The 19,287-nt window shown below is 38.6% G+C and overlaps 1 protein-coding gene across 2 annotated transcripts in view; it reads left to right on the top strand.

Annotated features, from left to right (window-relative positions):
- The window catches only part of LOC149535362 (phenylacetaldehyde reductase-like), a 202,693-nt gene that overhangs the window by 138,064 nt on the left and 45,342 nt on the right, over nucleotides 1–19,287 (top strand). For both annotated transcript variants that reach the window (XM_089804096.1, XM_089804097.1), the window contains exon 5: nucleotides 10,888–11,074. In XM_089804096.1, the coding sequence (XP_089660222.1) occupies nucleotides 10,888–11,074 (187 nt within the window). The remainder of the gene's footprint in view (nucleotides 1–10,887; nucleotides 11,075–19,287) is intronic.

The raw sequence follows: 19,287 nt of genomic DNA, 5'->3' as shown, positions 1-19,287 counted from the left end.
GGTAATGCTAGAACTGGGCACGTAGTCATTATCTCCTTAAATCTCATAAAACAGTCCTGTGCCTTCTGAGTCCACACAAATTCCCCTTTTTTCAGTAAATCTGTCATGGGAGCTGCATGTCGTGAGTAGCCACTGACAAACCTGCGATAAAAACCACATAAACCAAGGAACCCCCTCAACTGTGTAAGGTTCTCTGGTGGAGGCCAATCAACAATAGCGCGAATCTTTTCAGGATCCATCCGCACTCCCTCTGCACTAATGATGTGTCCTAAATATAACAGCTCGGTCATCCCTAAGTCACATTTGGACTCCTTTGCATACAAGGACTCCTTCTGTAGAATGCTCAACACCGTCTCCAAATGCTTTAGATGCTCCTGCCATGATCGGCTATAGATCAAAATGTCATCAAAAAACACCAGCACGAATTTCCTCAACTGATGGTGGAAAACTCTGTTCATAGTGGACTGGAAAGTGGCAGGTGCATTGGTCAGGCCGAAAGGCATGACTACAAACTCAAAGTGCCCACAATGACATCTGAAAGCAGTTTTCTCAATATCTTGTTCACGGACTCTGATCTGGTGATATCCTGATCTCAAATCAATTTTCGTGAAATAACAGGCCCCATGCAATTCATCTATCAACTCATCAATGCGAGGAATAGGATACCTGTTCTTAATGGTTTTCTTATTTAATGCCTTGTAATCAATACACATCCGAAGCGTTCCATCCTTCTTTTTTACCAAAACAACAGAAGATGCAAAAGGTGACTTACTAGGTCGGATGTGCCCCATAGCTAGCAACTCCTCAATGGTCCTTTCGATCTCATCCTTGAGTCGCTTTGGATGTCGATATGGTGTGATCATGATAGGTTTAGCACCTTCCTCCAGTTCAATAATATGCTCAATACCTCTGTCCGGTGGCCTGCTTGGTGGAATCTCACTGAATACCTTTTCGTACTTAATCCTCAACTTCTGAATATCAGGATGATATTCCACCTTATGTTGCTCCTCCTGTGTAGGTATCAAAGTACAAACTGTTGCCCACTCTATATCATTATGCCTGGTTAATCTCTCCAGCCGCCTAAATGAGATAGTCCTGATGTCTCCATTACGGATAGCCTTTAGCACATGAATCCTACCATTTATTTCGAATTGTATCTCCATATCCTCTAATCTCAGGGTAACCACCTTCAATGAATGTAGCCACTGCATCCCAAGTACTATGTCCATGTCACCCATGTTGACCACATGATAATCCGCCTTAAACTCATAGTTGTTCAAGCGCAAAGGTAAGTCTCGTACCATCCTGTCACAACGAAGAGTGTATCCATCAGCTACCTTGACTCTTAGTCCTTCGAACTCCTCAGTAATGAGTCCACGCTTCTCTACAAATCGTGCATCAATGAAATTATGCGTGGCACCTGTGTCCAACAATGTAATAACCTTCTGTCCAGCCAAGACTCCCCGAAGTCTAAAAGATCCCTCTCTCTGGATACTAGACAGTCGTGCTTCCTGTAAATGTAGCTCTGTTTCCTGCCTTTGCCCTGCACTGTCTATCTCCTGCTCTCCCTCTGCTTCATCAGGATCCTCATCATGATGTTCTGAACCATCTGAATCTGAGCCTTCGTAATAAGCCCACATTGCCCGGTTGGCCTTCCCTTTTGGCCTCATAGGACAGTCATGGCCGTACTCATACGGGCCTTTGCAATAGAAGCATAGCTTCTTCCTACGCAAGTCATTAAGTGTCTCCTTGTCCAGCCTCTTACTTTGTTCCTTAGGTAGCTGTGCCTCTCTATGAAAGGGTTTCCTGTCCTTATCTTTTCCTGAAGGGAAATTCTTTGCCTGAAATTTATTTTTAGAAGCTGAAGAGGAATCCATGTCACGAGCTTTTTTAATGGCTTCCTGCAAAGTGGGAGGGTTGAGAGCTTTAATCCACCCTCTCAATGGATCAACTAACCCATCCATAAATAAAACCAATAGCCTTCGTTCAGATACATCTGTTACTAACACTGCAAGTTTCTGAAACTCTGAAATGTATGTTTCCAATGAGCCCCACTGTTTAAGCTGGGCTAATTCCTTGAAATGGAGTTCTGGATCTTTCTTATCAAAACGTTCAATTAGTCTCTCCGTAAACTCCACATATGAGGTAATGTGTGCATGACCCATAGTGATCATACCATGATGCCACCATTCGTGTGCTAACCCATCCAGGTGAATTGCTGCATACTTAATAGCTTCTTCCTCAGACATAGGATTCAATTGAAAGTATGTGTCAAGCTTTTGAACCCAAGCTCTTGCTGTAGACTTCCCCGAGCCATCATAATATGGTAACTGTAGTTTTCCTACCTTCTTTCGTAGCTCATAGTTCTGAGTCCTGTCTTGTCCATGGGGCATATGCTTCATCCGCACATCCATATACTTTCTAAAGGTGATTGCAGCTGTAAAATCTGGTCCTCCTGCTTCCCAATCTCTCCTCAGCTGATCCTGTATGTCAGTGATCTGGGGTTCTGGTACCGGCTGCTCTGGAGCTCTAGGAAGGAACGTAGGAATCATAGGCCTCGAACTTACTGTCCGAGCTTGCTGGGGGGCATGACCGAAATTGTTCCCAATTTGTTCGCCTCCATTATGTCTCTCATCCTGATTATTCCCATTCTGATTGTGACCATTCTGATTATTTCCTCCACCTATGTTAGCGTTCAACCCCATTTGTCGAGCCATCATCTGCATCATAAGCTCCATTCTCTGATTCTGTTCTTGTGCTCTTTGTTCGGCTAATCGCTGTCCCTGTGCCAGGGTGTCTAATAACTGTAAAAATCTTTCCTCTTGCGGATCTGGACCGGCATTCCCGCCTCTATCCATATTGTAGTCGTAGTCTTGATCAAAAAATACCTCCCCTATGTCTGTATGACTGGATTCTATGTCCACCTGGATAGATGAGCTAGACTGTTCGCTCTGCAGGTTAGAAATCCTATCTTGTCTTGCTTTGGTATTGCGGAAATTATAAGGCCTTTGTCGCATGCTCTGATTTTAGTGTTTTGACATTTCGTCAAACACTTTCCCTCCTATCCAGCTGTTCCAAATTCCCTATAAGACCTCCACAGGATGGCAGGACTTATAGCTCTGATACCACTGTAATGACCCTCTCTATAAAGGCCACTGAAACCCTCAAACTGAACTTAGGAATTTTGTCAAACACTTGGCATGTAATGAATAATAACAGTTACAATATTCTGAATATGGCTATTTCAGATTTGATACTTTCAGAATATAATTGCAGAATTACAATATATATAAAGCCTTTGAACGATATTTCAATTACAATGCAATAAATTCTGAAATTGTTTTATTACCAATTCTGGACTGATTATTTCAATGACTGTATGACAGCAAATTTACCCAAAAATTGACATATATTTCAGAATGCAAGAACCTGGTTTGAAGAACTATGGAAGAACACCACATTTTGCTGTAGATCGTTGATGAAGACCTCCAACCGCACCCCCAAACTATCCTTAATTTGCTGCTGCTGCCCAAACTAGCAGGGCCGTACCAGGCCGTACCTGTACGGCTGCTGAAATAAAATAATATTAGGGTTTTGGGACCCCCAAATGCAAGGAAAATGGGCGCCTAGGGTTAGGTAGTAACCCTGTAAAACCAAAAAAAATAACTCCAAGGGGTTGAGGAGATATGAGCAATTATGTGGTTCCGAACCCTGCTTTGCCAATTCTGAAAATGCACTTATTCTGTCTTCAAACTCTTGTCAAACGCTTCTCCAAATGATAGGGCAAATCTGAAATCCTTATTCCAACCAAAACAAACCCTAACAACGAATTCTCAATAAGCTCCAATGAGATGGCTGAATACCAACTCCAGTTATGCAACAATTCAGGTGATATTTCACACCCTCAAAGTCGCCAATCCAAGGGAGTGATTCGTTCCCAAAGATCGAATAATTTGCAGATCCAAAGTCCACAAATGTCTTCACAATGAAGAAGTAGAAGAGTTCTCCAATCCAAGCATGTCCAAATGAGAGGCCCAACCCTCTATTTATTTACTTTTCTAAGAAGTTGCTAGAACTTCTAGAAACATCCTTTATAATTTCTCATTATAATGCACTTTTTTTATAATAAAGTAATTTTATAAAATAAAAAGTGCAACTCAAATTAAAATTATAACATGTGGGCCCCAATAACACATAATGATAAAATATAACCTCTTAACACTTCTTCAAGAGCAAGATATGACTATCTGATCCGCAGAATTGACTCTCTTTCCACACCATTTGCCTACGAGAGTCTGGAATAGGCAAATCCATGATTAATGCCATGTCGAACTAAAGAGGGGACATTACAGCTTCAGAGGCTGTTAGAGTCTTGAAGCATAATTATTCACAATTGGTGGTAGGGATTACCTTCTAGAGTGGGGTAGCACCTGTTATGAGACATTGTTAGGGAAAGAGGAGGAGGTGGTTGAGCTCACCTAGGAGCTTGAGGTGATTGTGGATTCACCACAGAGTACGCAATTGGCTTTCCATGAGTCACAGTTACGATTGGATGAGGTGATCGTAGAGTTGGAGCGTATTCGGTCCACACATGCCACAAATCTAGTTCAATTTCAAATATTGGTGATTGGTGGTGAGTTTGCTTCTACAATTGAGGATGAGGGATGTGATGATGTGGTAGCTAGCTCTGTCCAGGATATGGGTGCAGTAGATATGGAGGTAAGAGCATTAGTGGAGACGAGCTCTCATGATGATTTGCTTCTTTTTGTTGGAAGCCAATCTATTTCTTCATCTCATGGCGGTGCCACGTTTTCAGAGAGATCAACTGTGAGTTGCGGGGGATAAGGTTGATGCTTCCACATATAATTTCTACTGCACAGAGTCTGTCATGGAGTATCTTTTGGACAGTTTGTATGTGTGGTAGGATTCATACAAAGTATTTGAGGGTACTCTCATTTAGGGCTCTTGGGCTATACGGTGATTGGTGGGGAAGATTGTAGAGAACTTGGCTACAATGCTTCCCAACAAAGATATTGAGGTTGGTTTTGCTGAGAGGATTGCCCAGGATCCTTCCCAGTTGGTAGTTGTGCAAGATTAGAGATTGGAGTCGTCTCCAGATTCCTAGTTTGATATTGATGAGCCCTTGACAAAGATTGGGAGTTTTAATCGACATTACACTACGAGGAGTGCTTGTCACTTCTCTTTTGACCTATAGGTAGAGGATTTGGTTTCACGTCGGTGTGTGTTGGCTCCAGTTTCATATCATCGATTATGGGATGGGTTAACACCATCTTTTATAGATGAGATTGACAGTTGCAAGTTAGACCACTTGCAGTATCCACATACCCAAGATAGTTTATCAGAGGTTGGAATTGGTGATAGTGATTCAGGTACTTATGGTCATCGTCATCTCCATAGTGCAGTTCGGTGTGAATGTCAATTTGATAGGGACTCAGATGTTGACAAAGTTTGTATTTTAGTTAGATTGAGTTTTGATCAATTGTTACCGCCATCAATGCCTATAGTTAGTGTTCAGATGATTCTCTCGTTGATATCAGTTATTTGGGTGTTGGTGCTACAGGAGTTGCTTATATATAATAGGGATAGTATGCAGTTCTACCTTTGGCATCCAAGTGGACTGTGATGTTCATTTTTCTCCAAGATTGCTTGGGGAGCGATCTTAGGGAGGGGGAACTGTAAGGTCCCCATTTTTAGCAGTTTTCTGCAGTTGGCTTGGTCAGTTCACCATGGCGACCCTCATGAGCTAGTAGTGGGATTTGAGGTTCTCAAATGTGGAGTTATAGGCTTTCCAACAACCTATGGTGTGTTTTGCTTCCGTTTGAGGGACTTGCTATTTATAGTAAGTCAGCTGTTGGTTTCGATGAGCTCAACTGTGTTTGAGGAGTTGAATGATGCCCTTAGTTTTTTATTTTGAGCTTCTAGTTTGGGCTTCAAGAATCCTGGGGGGAACATCTATTTATAGTAAGTCTCCTGACAAGTTCATTCATCGTCTTTTTTCATTGGGAACACTTTGGTGTTGTCAGATTTCAATTCTGATGCTTCTATAGTTGTTTTTGCAAGACGGGTGAATTATTATGATTATTCATCTAAATATGCTGAGGTTACTATTTTTGTTGGTGTTGTATGGTAGTCATCTTAGTATCATAGGTTGTTGGAATTGGGTTGAAAAGTTTTAAATTGTGGGCACAAGAAACAATGGCCCTGTGTGTCAGTATATTACGTTATGGTGGAAAAGGTAATTTTTGGGAGCCAAAAGCAATTAATAAATTATATTATAATGACACTTTATTATATTTTAATGTTATGGAGTTTATTTGGGAAACTTGTGCCAATTGGAGATTATAAATATGAGTCCATTTGAGGAGAAAAGCATCGGATTTCACTTGGTGACACTTCTAAGGCTCTGATTTCATGCCCTTGCTGAAGTATAAGGGTTTGGGATCTACAAATGAAGTATTGTAGATTCAAATCTAAGAATTATTTCGAGATTGCATGGCAAATTGTGTTGAGGTATATGATTTGTCATTCCTCGTACTCTACTAACTCTAGCTAAGGAGATTGACATTGCTGGAGATTTTGGTTTGGGGATTTCTGATTTTTAGTGCCATTTGTATCTTCATCTTGGTGTGCATATTCTCAGCATTTGGGCATCAATTATTCTTGCAATTGGATGCCTACAAGTCTGATAATTAATCCATAGCTGGGTGGCATCATTACTAGTGTTTGGCGTTGCATTCTATGGATTTAAATTGCCCTATAGGGAATTTGTTTGAAGGCTGCAATCACATATCAAGAGGCAGCATTTACTTTTGCAGACGCTGCATTTATTGTTGGGTGTGAGAATTTCAGCTGTGGAGTTGGTGTTCCATGTTTTACTGCTGCAATCTAGTGACGCCAACTACATACACATGCTCTTTAAATTGTTGCTTCTCTATAGTCTATGATTGTAATAATTGCATACAACATAATTGAAAACTGAAAATTTATGTTGGCAATCATAGTATTTAGAATTGTATATCATTTGTAATTCCTATACTTTCTGAAAATATCGAAAAACATATCTACTCAAAACCAAAAGAAATTGCAAAAACATTGAGCAAAAGAACAAAAAATCTATTCAGCATAGTCTTGGGTGAGCCATCAGGTTTATTACAACCTCAGTGAAAACTTTGCAAGCCAGTTCTTTGTCTTGGTGAAACTATGCAAATGTAGAAAAACATTGAAAATAACAAAAATTAAAGGAAGTTTGAAAAATTGCATATTGTATTGATAATAAAAAAAACTTCAAATATAATAGCAGCTTTCTTCAAAATTGAAATTGACCACGCGAACCAAAAGCATAAATGGAATTCAACTACTTCGAAAATTTATTGTCTTATCATTTTGTGAAGTGAAGCGCGATGTTTTTATTAATAAACTAGAACATGGGTCTGGCGGTGGACTTCCCATTAGGGTTGAGGGGTATTGTTGGTTGTGTCTTCCCTATGATGATATATGGCAAGGTTAAGTGGTGGAACCCCTTGTACAAAGTCCAAATTAAAATCTTCAAGGCTACCAGGATCTTAACTAAAATAATAGTAGAAAACATTATTTTTTGACGTTATGTCCATAATGTTAGATGTATAAATATTTGAATGTATTTATATTTTTATTATCACTGAACTTTGCCATTTTTGTATTAAGGGATATAGAAAGATTTAGTATCATCGTGTCTTATGTGGTATCCATTTCCATGCAACTTTGGCATTAATGGTTTTGAGATCGAATGGGTAAGTGTAAAAACTCTAAGTGTGCTTTCATAGGATTTTTTGGTGCCAATGAACAATGTTGTTATGCCAATTAGCTTTATTAGAACTGATTTTCAGAATACATTAAAAGTGCAAGGAAAATACTAGCAACTCAACTTCAGCAATATTCATAATTTTAAGTAGAAAGGCAATACAATAAACATGAATCAAATTCCACCAGTAACTCATAAAAGAAACCTGATTTTTCTCCACTGCTTAATTCTTGTGCTTTCCAGCTGAAAGGGAAATCCAAACATGAGATAAAGGCAGCTTTGGAACCCCACGTCTTCATGTTTATCCACAAGACAAGCTAGAGACGTTATTACAACAGTTTGAAGTTAATGTGAAAAATTCCCAATGCGAATTGCGGCCAAGAAAGGAGAGGCGTCCAACTATAAGAAAATTGTAGGTGGATGATTTTAAGAGTGCCGATTGCACACAATTCCGCCCAGCAAAAGTATGACTCCAGCACTAATTAAACCTTCAGTCTTTTAGATGTTAGCCCAATAGAGAAACAATAGTCTTCAATTTCCTCAAAACGTTAATCAAATCGATTGCCAGTTGGCAGCAAAATATAGTTGATTTCCTTCAGAATAAAAATCTTAGTAGCCACAGTGATTACAGTAAGGAGACTCGGCAAATTGTTTATAAAAGCACAATTTGCAATGAAATTACCAGAACAATCTCCCAGATATAGGAAACATAGATAGGAGATTTAGATAGTGAAATCACTATACATCAACAGTGTCTTCAAACATCAGAAACTTCAAAGACCCTTATACATCAGCAAGGGCATATAGTTAAGAACCTAGGAAAAAGCCACAAAGGCACAAAATCAACTATATAATCATTGCATGCTTTTTCCGATGAAATGAGCTCTCATTTATAAGCTTTCGTTGGCAAAAGTTTCCATAAAACTCCACTTTAGAAAACACGGAAGTTTTCGAAAAGAACTCAATAGTAGAAACTTTCCAACTTACATTTTAGAAATATCTCTCAAAGTCATAATAATATAAACATTATTATAATAATGCAATTCAATGAATAATAAATAAATAAGAGCTCATGCAATTATTAACTCGATCAACGACAGGTGATGACCAACTGCCAAGCTATCCACTGAGCTGTTGAAAATACCAACTGCCCATAATAGACTTACTAAAAATAGTAAGTAATCAACTGAGACCCGCAAAACACCCAGTCAGCTCACGAGGGTCGCTATGATTAGCTAACTCTATCAACTGGACAGACTGGCCAAAAACAGGGACATTATAGTAAGTGAAATGAAGCTCAAAATGAGTGAGCTTAAAAGTGTTTGCACCTTTGATGGTAAAAAAATGCTCTCTCTCTTTCTGAGTTTGTTTTGTATAAATGTTCTTTATTGATTGGTGGCAGTCTCAGTCGGTCTATGCTAACAATTCGGGAATCCTTTGATTGGATTTGTAAGTCCAATCTACACTCATTGAGGGCATCTTAGGCTCTGAATTATAAGTATGGCAGAGTCCTTGACAAGTCTCAACACTATGATGTGAACTGTAGGAATATTGATAATGCATGTTTAGACATAGTCATAAAGCTTGTAGAAATGTTTGTGTAGTTTGAGGAATTATTGGCACACATCTCCTTTATAGATCAATATGATGAAGCATGCAGTGATGAGCATACTTCTATTGAGGGGGCTTAATTTGTATAAGACAATGGTTAACTTATTAGAAATTCAACAACCGCAATAGGGTAATCAAATGGATCTACTAACTAAGAAACACAACATTTATGTGGAAACCCTTTTGACAAAAAACCATAAAAAGGACTGCTTGAATCTACTTCCAATTTCCAACCACAAAATATAAAAGTTTTCTTCCAAATCTTTGTAGGCACCAACTCACTGGAGACACTAATTGCCACCACTAAGCATCAACTTAGCAAGATGCACAACTCTTCTATTGAGAGGCACCCACATCCAAATAAGCAAATGTTCTCCTTGAATATTGCTTCTTAAATGGATGACAGAATCTGCTCAATAAAATCTGCCGATCAATTTTTTTTTCTTTTTCTTCTTCATAAGTCTGCCTGTATTTAGAAGGATGTCATATTGCTTGCTTGTTTCTAAGTTCCATCCCATCTTCCATTTATTACACTACTCCATTGCGCCTCTTCATCCAAGGGAGGCAATTCTTCAAAGTTGTCAGCCACATTTTGAAAATAATAAATTCGTTTTCATGTCCCAAGCGATAACAATACCAAGAGGGCTGGCCCAAATCAAGGAGGCCTCAAATAATAATTTTATTTGTTTCTCAAATGGGCACCAAGATTAGATGAAGTTGGCCAACAATTACGGGCACTGAAAATAAATTAGACCACCATGGAGGTCAGCCATTATTTTCTCATAACACATCTCAGGGGTCAGCCAGGCGATTAATCTTTCGTCTCCAATAAATTGACAACATTGTGTTCAACATGCAGTACTCACCATCTGAAGTTCTGTGGAGGCAATAAATGGATTAATAAAAAATTTAGTGGAAGAAAGGAAGTAAATGGATGCTCCATGAACAGACCACACTTCCATAAAAGAAAAATCCAGCTTAGAAAATTGTCACATGAAATTTGTCATGGAAAGTTGATTACTTTTAACTATCTTGTATAAAATGCCTTTTATCTGTCAGCTTTTATGAATTGAAAGCTAGCTTTTAAGAAATAGGGTGTGCAGATCTGATGGCCAAGATGCAACTTGTGATGGAAAGTTGATCATTAATTTAAATCATCTTGTATAGAATGCCTTTTGTCTGTCAACTTTTATGAATTGAAATCTTGTAAAAAAACCAGTGTGCAGATCTCATGGCCATCTTGGCTGTCATTTTTTCCATCATTGTTTAGTTTGTTTTATTACCATAAAGTGAATGTGAATGTTGCATGCCAAAACGGTATTAGTGTGCTTATTTCACTCAACATGTACAAATTATCATAATCATGTATTATTTCCATATTGAAATAGTCTATTTATCTTTGCTCTTCTTGCTGTGCGATATGTGGTTCTGTGTTTTATGTATCTTATTTTAATTAATTGTTACATGAAATGCAGGATCTTCCACATTTCCAAACATGGCTTTTGGATGGGTGGGTGTTGTGGATGTTGCTGAAGCACACATTCTTGCATTTGAAGTGCCATCAGCAAATGGAAGGTATCTTCTAGTTGATAGGGTTGTACACTACTCAGAGATAGTGACGATCTTGCGCAAGTTGTATCCGGGCTATTCGCTTCCAACTAAGTATGTCAGCATCGAATCATACAATAACTTAGTTTTCTAGAATTCTATACAATTTTTTTAAATAACCGCAAATAGTTGTTCTGAAGTTATTTTTAATGATTGTGATCATTGATTCTAGTGTTTTCATGAAACTTCCAGCTGAAGTTGCTCACTTGGTTGCTTAAGTAAAACTGTAAAAACGGAAAATGAAAATTTTGGAGCTGTATTTTATGCTTTAAGATTTTTATTTGATGTTAAAGGAAACCACATACAAGTTTATATTGCTCTTTTTGAATAAAAATGTCTAACAGATTCTTGTTGTAATAAATTTAAGGATGATTTGGTCTTAAAATTTGCAGCTAAAATTTTCCAAAGTTTAAAACCTTAAATACTGTTTATCTTGTCGAATAGAAGCAAAGCTAACTACCCCAATCACATGAAAAGGAATAACATAAATTAACTAATCATCTGCATTCACATGACAAGATCTTAACTACCAATTGGCAGATGTTAACTATCTTTGATAAACTAAAAGGACGATCATAATGGATCAACTAATTATATTACACATGATAACTAAAATAAATATAACTGCAATTTCTAACTAGCATACATATGAAACAGGAAAGTAACTGCATAAGATATATATAGCTGCTCTGGAATAAAGATGCTATTGAAGGAAATAATGGAATACTATCTAGCTTTAGATTCACACCATGTCAAATTAGTAAGAATTGATCCATTCTGTGCAAGTCTTGGCTTTTGGAGGAGAGGAAAAGCATTGACAAAGGCTTAACCTGCCAACAACAGACCTAGCATAATCCCCACTCATTCTCTGCTGAGAATGGCCTAACCCTTCATGGGATAAGGCACGTGTACACCATCTCGTCTTGCCACCTGAGCATCTTGGTGTTAGAATTTTCAATTACATAGCTGGCTAGACTGTGGGTACCTCCCAACAAACTATCCATCTAACTACGAGTTATCCTAACCTCTAGTGATCATAGTAGCATCATTCGCCACTAAACCTATGCTGGCCAAGGATTTCCAAAGGACACTATGTGCCCAATCATCCATCGCTCGATTTGACAAACATATCTAATATCCGATTCCCCAGTAAGCTGAGTAGACTCTAATTTTCATTATTTGGTAGTTCTTCTTAATTCTGATATATCTTCTATTTTCTGCAGGTATATTTATTTGTCCAACTTATGTGGACTACACCACTCATCTCAGCCATTTTGACCATCCTTGATGATCTTTGGTGTATCTTTCCAGCCTGCATTATATGATGTTCAGTTATGAGAAGTAATAACTTTTGCTTCCAAAATTTTTGAAAAGAGAAAAGAAAGATTGTGATTTTTATACGACCAGATTTATCTTCAGCCATGATCAAATCCTCCACATTTTATGGACATACTTAAATGCCACTATGTTTTTGGAGGCACATATAGCATGCTCAGCCTATTTCTTTGAAACAAATAATTATGTTTTTTCAGAAAAGAAATGAATATCATATAATAAAGGTGATTCTCTACCTATAGTGCTCTTAGCACAATTGCATAACAGTATCATTATGTTTCAAATGGACTTGTATAGAAATTTGAGGTCTGACTGGACCATTTATGGATATGTTATGGAACAAATCTAGTGTTCATTATTACGGAAAGAAAATAAATAATTTCACATGAATATGACCTCAATGAGGAGCACTGGATTTGTAACTTTCCTAGCTTGACTTGATCGAAAGTCAATGAGCTCAAATGAATTTCTTAATTGGACTCACAGTCCTTTGCGGTGATAATTGACTATAGAGGTGAGATGATTCACAGTGGGAGAAGCAACTGATAAAAGTATGAATGGCGGAAACAAGACTGACTAATATGGTAAGTAAGCTGCTAAACAAGTATTGGTTGTGGTTGGTAAGTATATAGGAGAATGGTCGACAACATGGAGGAAGAAAGAGTAATATGGAGTTACGTTTTGCAAGATGAAACAAGGTGGTAGAATCATGCACCCCTAGGTTACAATCTTGGTCGATGGACATGTAATTTGGAAGAAAAATTAGAAAGGCCTAAAATAATAAAGAATTTATAAAAGCCCAATGGACTTCCTTGAATTTAAAGAAAGAAATTCTTATGGAAAAAAAATTTCACCCATATTATTATATAATTAATAACTATAATACTTACATATACTTGTATGTATTATTTGTCTAGATTGTATATGTATATATAATATATATAGTATATTAAAATATAAGTATATATACATATGTATATACCATACGTACAAATATGCATAAATATGATGTCATGAGTCAAAATGAAAGATTAGATAAATCCAATTAGGCCCTCTTAAAAGCATTGGCAAATATGGGGAATTCTATTAATGACGTCAAGAATAACTCTTCCCATGGGAGAGATATGAGTTCAAATGAATTGGATATTAATGAGTCGTCATCTTCTCGAATTCCGAGACCACCCTTCTTACCAAGAGAAGTACCAATGGAAGAGGAAGGAATAAACCAACCTGTCAATAGCACAGTAGATAATACAAGAGCCTATGCAAGCCTTGAACCTGAAATCAGGGAACTCATAACTTTTGCAGAATTTTGTGAGGGTCAAAAACACGAAGCCACTAGAAGGACAAGAAGACATGTAAACAAATATCTTAAACACAAGGTGAACAAAGCGATACTACTGAATTTTAATGTATCAAGAAAAATAATGGCCCATGCATGGCTCCAAAAACTAAACGTGTATTTAACTCATAGTCCAATGACCAAAGAAGATGCCCTTCAATTCGTCATACTCCACTTAGAAGGGACAAGACATGAATGGTGACACAATGGGCTCCTCTCTCTAGGTCATCAAATAAAATAACCTCTTACCAAGAATTCTCCCAAAAGCTTATCAAACGATTCAATCAAATCGAATCCGAATGGTACTTCAAAGAACTAACCCATTTAAAACAACATGGAACAATAGAAGATTTTGCAAATGAGTTCCAAAAACTTTCAGTCATGGTTCCTGACTTATCCTAAAGAAGGCTTGCATACTTATTTGTTAAAGGTCTAAAAGACTCTATTAAAAACATAGTCAATCCTTTAGAACTCCAAATAGTGGAAGAAGCCATCCAAAAAGCAAGAAAGGTGGAATCTAATGTATACAAAGAAAGATTTAGAAATTACCCTCCTAAAACTCCAAATAAGCAAGAAGGATCAAGAAGGAAAAATAAAGATAAATCATGTTACTTTTGCAAAGAGCAATGGAATCTAGGGTATAGATGTCAAGGTAAAGAAGCAATTAAAAATAGGGATGAATTATCTAAGAAAGGTTTATGTTTCAAATCTAAAGAACCTTGGGCACGAGACCATCAATGTAAAAGGGGAAAACTATATAGAATGGAAGAAACAAGCAAGGATGATGCACCAAACAAAAGAATAAAGGTGGATGAGAAGGACTTCAGGACACTAGCAGTAGTCACCCAAGAAAGTGGAAAGAGACCTTTTTGTATCAAGGAAACATTAAAATGCCAAAATGTGATTGCATTAATAGATTTAGGAGCCTCTCATAATTTCATCAACAAGGACCTAGTAGCGAAAAGAAGGTTATAGACTCAAAAATTTAAAGGCTTCAAGGTGATAATGGGTAATGGTACCATTGATCAATGCATGGAGATCATTCCCCAATTAAAAATTACTCAAATAACCACACTATAAAGGCAGCTTTTTTTGTTGTGAAACCACAAAATGATATCATCCTTGGAATGTCTTGGATTGACTCCTTAGGGCGCTTCACTATAAATAACCTAAACCTGGAAGTATGCTTCAAGCACAAAGGGAAAGATATAACATTAAAAGGATTACCTAATGGATCACCTAAAGTAGTGTCTTGCAATAGAATAAAACATATCCTTAGACACGATTAGGGAGAATGGATAGCTGAATGTATGATTCTTGACAAATCACTCCCCAATGAACCGATGATACATGCAGATATACGTCCCATCTTGAAGATTCAAGTGGAAAATTTTATATTATTAATAATGGAGGCAGAGGTGCCAAATAGAGCTCGATAATTGACGATATGTTAGCATTGATATTTGTCATGTCCCCTTTTTAGTGACATGCTATTTTTTAGTGAATTTGCCTATCATGGACTCTCGTAGGCAGATGTTTTTGGTGAGAGAGTCATTCTGACGATTATTTGGGGATTGGATGGTCTATTTTGCTCTTGGAGAGATGGGGTTTATCATATTTTTATTTTTTGTGTTATGCGGGGCCAAAATATTATAATTTTGAGTTGCATTTCTTATTTTATAAAGTCATTTTTTTATATAAAAGTGCATTACAAAGGAATTCATAAGAATATTTTATGGATACTTCTAGAAGTTCTTAGTGGCTTCTTAGGAAAGTGAATAAATAGCGTGCTTGGCCTCTAATTTGGACATCACATGACTTGAGTTTACACTACTTTTCTATTTGAGCATTTGTGGTGCCATCTTGGTCTGTAGATTGTCATTTGATCATTAGGAATGGAGTCTTCTAAGGATTTGCATAACTGAGGAGGTGAAATATCCTTTGAAGGGTTGCACTTTGGAAGTGGTATTCAGCTACTTCAAGTTGGACTTACTTGGATATTTCCAGTAGGGTTCGATTTTTAGCCTGGACATACATTTTTGCTCATATCTCACTGTTGGCTGGGAGTTTAATTTTTATTTTGTGGGAGAATTTTCCTTGGAGCCTAGCGATTATTTCTATACCATTTTCGGCACCTTTCAGCCCATCATTTATTTTTGCCAGGTGTTGTACCAGTCCGTAGATGTATAGTTGTACCTGCAGGCTGTACGATCAGCTAGTCTGAGGGGAGGTTGGAGTTGCATTATCATCATTTCGTCTTTAGAATTCAGTCTCCAGCAATTTCTCAATCCAAGTTCTTTCATTTCAGTTTGCAGTTGCAAGAAATTCTCAGTTGCATTTTAGCCAGTAAGGGTTTGTTTGTAATGTGTCGTGTTGTAATGCTCTGAGTTGAAAATCGTACACCATATGTAAAAGCATTTGGTTATCATTGAATGAATATATTGGCACTAATTTTACATCAGCTATTTGAGTAGATTTGTTGCACAACAATTTCCTTTATTCAGCATTTTACTTTCAGCAGTGTATTTAGTTTGCATGTCAAGTGTTTGACGAAATTTCACAGTTCAGTATTAGTGGTTATTAGTGGCCTATTGGTAAGGGCCATTACAGTGATATCAGAGTGGTGTTCTTGCCATCCTGTTGGGTAAGGAATCTTTATGCATCCTTCAGCTTTTGGATATCACAAGTATTATACACACAAGAGAGCAACACCTGAGGGTGAGTAGGAATTCAGAGATATACTTACTATGGGTGAAAGACAGTCACAGAGTCCACCTAGAGTCCTCAGGACTGATGATGATGAGGCTAGAAACTTTTTTCGGGCTATGACTACTGGACAACAGGAGATAGTTCAGTCTATACGTGCATTGACTACTATGATGGAGAGAGTTGCTCAGCCGAGGAATCAGGAAAAGGGTAGGGGGACACCAGAGCAGGATAATAGGAGTGTAGCAGGTTCACAGGGTGGTCCTAGGCACAGGTCATGGATTGCAAATAGGCCTACACGTGCTACATTCCTTAGAGAGGCGACCGAGGAAGCAATAGAGGATGATATGCCAGAGGACTTTTAGGATGATCTTCGAGCTACAGATGCAGAATGGCAGGCACTACCTCCACATGTTCGTGAGTTGCTGAATTTTGATCGATACCTGAGTTAGAGAAGAGAGCACACGAGGAGTAGCAGGTAGAATTGGAGGTGTAGAGGAGGTCAGGACAGTGAGTTGCAGCGAGCTGCTAGCAAGCTCACCTTACCATCTTTTGACGGCAATGGACAAATGATAGCACAACCTTGGATCCATAAGTTAGATACATTCCTAGCATTGAGGCCTATGTCAGAGACGGATGCTATCAAGTATGCCACTTTGCATTTAGAGGGTGCAACACATGATTAGTGGTCACATGGTATGGTTACATTGCAGCATAATCAGGGGACATCCTATCAGGATTTTGTGGATAGATTGGTAGAGCGCTTTGATAAGAAAGACCTGGAGGTCCTCTTTTGTGATCTTGCATAGTTGAGACAGACAAACAGTTTGGAGGTCTACATTAGTGAGTTTCAGAGATTATCAGTGATGGTGCAGGATGTGTCCGAGAGGAGATTGGTTATACTATTCACAGAGGGGTTGTTTGAACCTCTAAAAGGGTGGATCAAGGCATTCAATCCCCCTTCATTGCAGGAGGCTATGAGGAAGGCACGAAGCATGGAGCTAACAACACCCTCCAACAGGTTCACCTCTAGGAGCACTTCTTCATTCAAGGACAATAAGAAGTTTGATAAAAACAAGGGCAAAAAAGGTGTTACCAAGGGTAAGTCTATTGCACCTTTGGATATGAAGACAATGAATGACTTGCGCAGGAAGAAGCTATGTTTTTACTGCAAGGGTCCCTATGACAGAGATCATGATTGTCCCTTGAGGCCTAAAGGGAAGGCCAATAGGGTTATGTGGGCTTACGACGAGGGTTCAGATTCTGATAACTTTGGACATGAGGTTGATCATAGTGATGCAAAGCCCGAGGCAGAAGCAGAAGCTCCAGAGACTAAGGAGGAGCTCAAGTTGCACTTCCAAGAGGCACGCTTGTCTAGTATTCAGCAGGAAGGATCTTTTAGATTGCGTGGTGTTCTAGCAAGGCAGAGAGTTATTACTTTGGTTGATACTAGTGCTACGCACAATTTCATTGATGCACGTTTTGTTGAACGTCGTGGTATTAGGATTGAGGAGTTTGAGGGACTACGAGTACAAGTTGTTGATGGTTATACTCTTAAGTATAACAAGATGGTTAGAAATTTGCCCTTACGCCTGAACAACTATGAGTTCAAGGCGGACTACCATGTTGTCAACATGGGTGATCTGGATATTGTTCTTGCGATGGAGTGGTTGCGCTCATTGGAAGAGGTCACCTTCAGACTGAAGGACATGGAGATTAAGTTTGAAATTGATGGGAAGCAACACATTTTGAGAGCCATCAGGAATGGAGATATTAGGATTATTTTCTTCAGACAGCTGGAGAGGTTAACTAGACATGATGACATTGAGTGGGTAGTTGTATGTACTCTCATGCCTACACAGGAGGGACCACATAAGACAAAGTATCATCCAGACATACAGAGGTTGAGAGTGAAGTATGACAGAGTCTTCAGTGACATTCCACCTAGCAGACCACCAAACAGAGGTATTGAGCACATCATTGAGTTGGAGGAGGGTGCTAAACCTGTGATGATTACACCATACAGGCATCCTAAGAGGCTCAAGGATGAGGTTGAGAAAACTATCAAGGAGCTTCTTGCGATGGGTCACATCAGGCCAAGCAAGTCTCTTTTTGCTTCTTCGGTTGTGTTGGTGAAGAAAAAGGATGGTACATTAAGGATGTGCATTGATTACAAGGTGCCGAACAAAAGGACAATCAAGAACAGGTACCCATTCCACGGATTCATGAGCTTCACGGTGCATGTTACTTCATGAAGATTGATTTGAGATTTGGCTACGATCAGATCAGAGTTAGAGAGCAGGATATTAAGAAGACTGCCTTCAGATGTCATTGTGGGCACTTTGAGTTTGTGGTCATGCCATTTGGGTTGACCAATGCGCCGGCTACTTTTCAGTCCACCATGAACAGGGTCTTCCGTCACCAGTTGCGGAAGTATGTGTTAGTCTTCGTTGATGATATTCTGATTTACAGTCGGTTTTGGCAGGAGCACATGGAGCACTTGGAGACAGTTTTGGGGATCCTGCAGTCGGAGTCGTTGTATGCCAAGGAGTCCAAATGTGAGTTGGGCGTAACAGAGCTATTGTATTTGGGTCACATCATTAGTGCAGAGGGAGTAAGGATGTATCCTGATAAGATCCGTGCTATTGTGGATTGGCCTCCTCCAGAGAACTTGACACAGTTGAGAGGGTTTATTGGGTTGTGTGGTTTCTATCATAGATTTGTCAGTGGGTATTCACGTCATGCAGCTCCTATGACGGATTTGCTGAAGAAGAGAGCCTTTGTTTGGACACTTGAGGCACAAGCTTGCTTTGAGGGATTCAAGGAGATCATGACTACATGCCCTATATTAGCATTGCCGGACTTCTCAAAGTCATTTGAGCTT

Source organism: Cupressus sempervirens, chromosome 10, assembly GCF_028749045.1.
Source record: "Cupressus sempervirens isolate cs-2001-9-10 chromosome 10, ASM2874904v1, whole genome shotgun sequence".
Taxonomy (NCBI): domain Eukaryota; kingdom Viridiplantae; phylum Streptophyta; class Pinopsida; order Cupressales; family Cupressaceae; genus Cupressus; species Cupressus sempervirens.
This window is presented reverse-complemented; position numbering and strand designations above follow the sequence as displayed.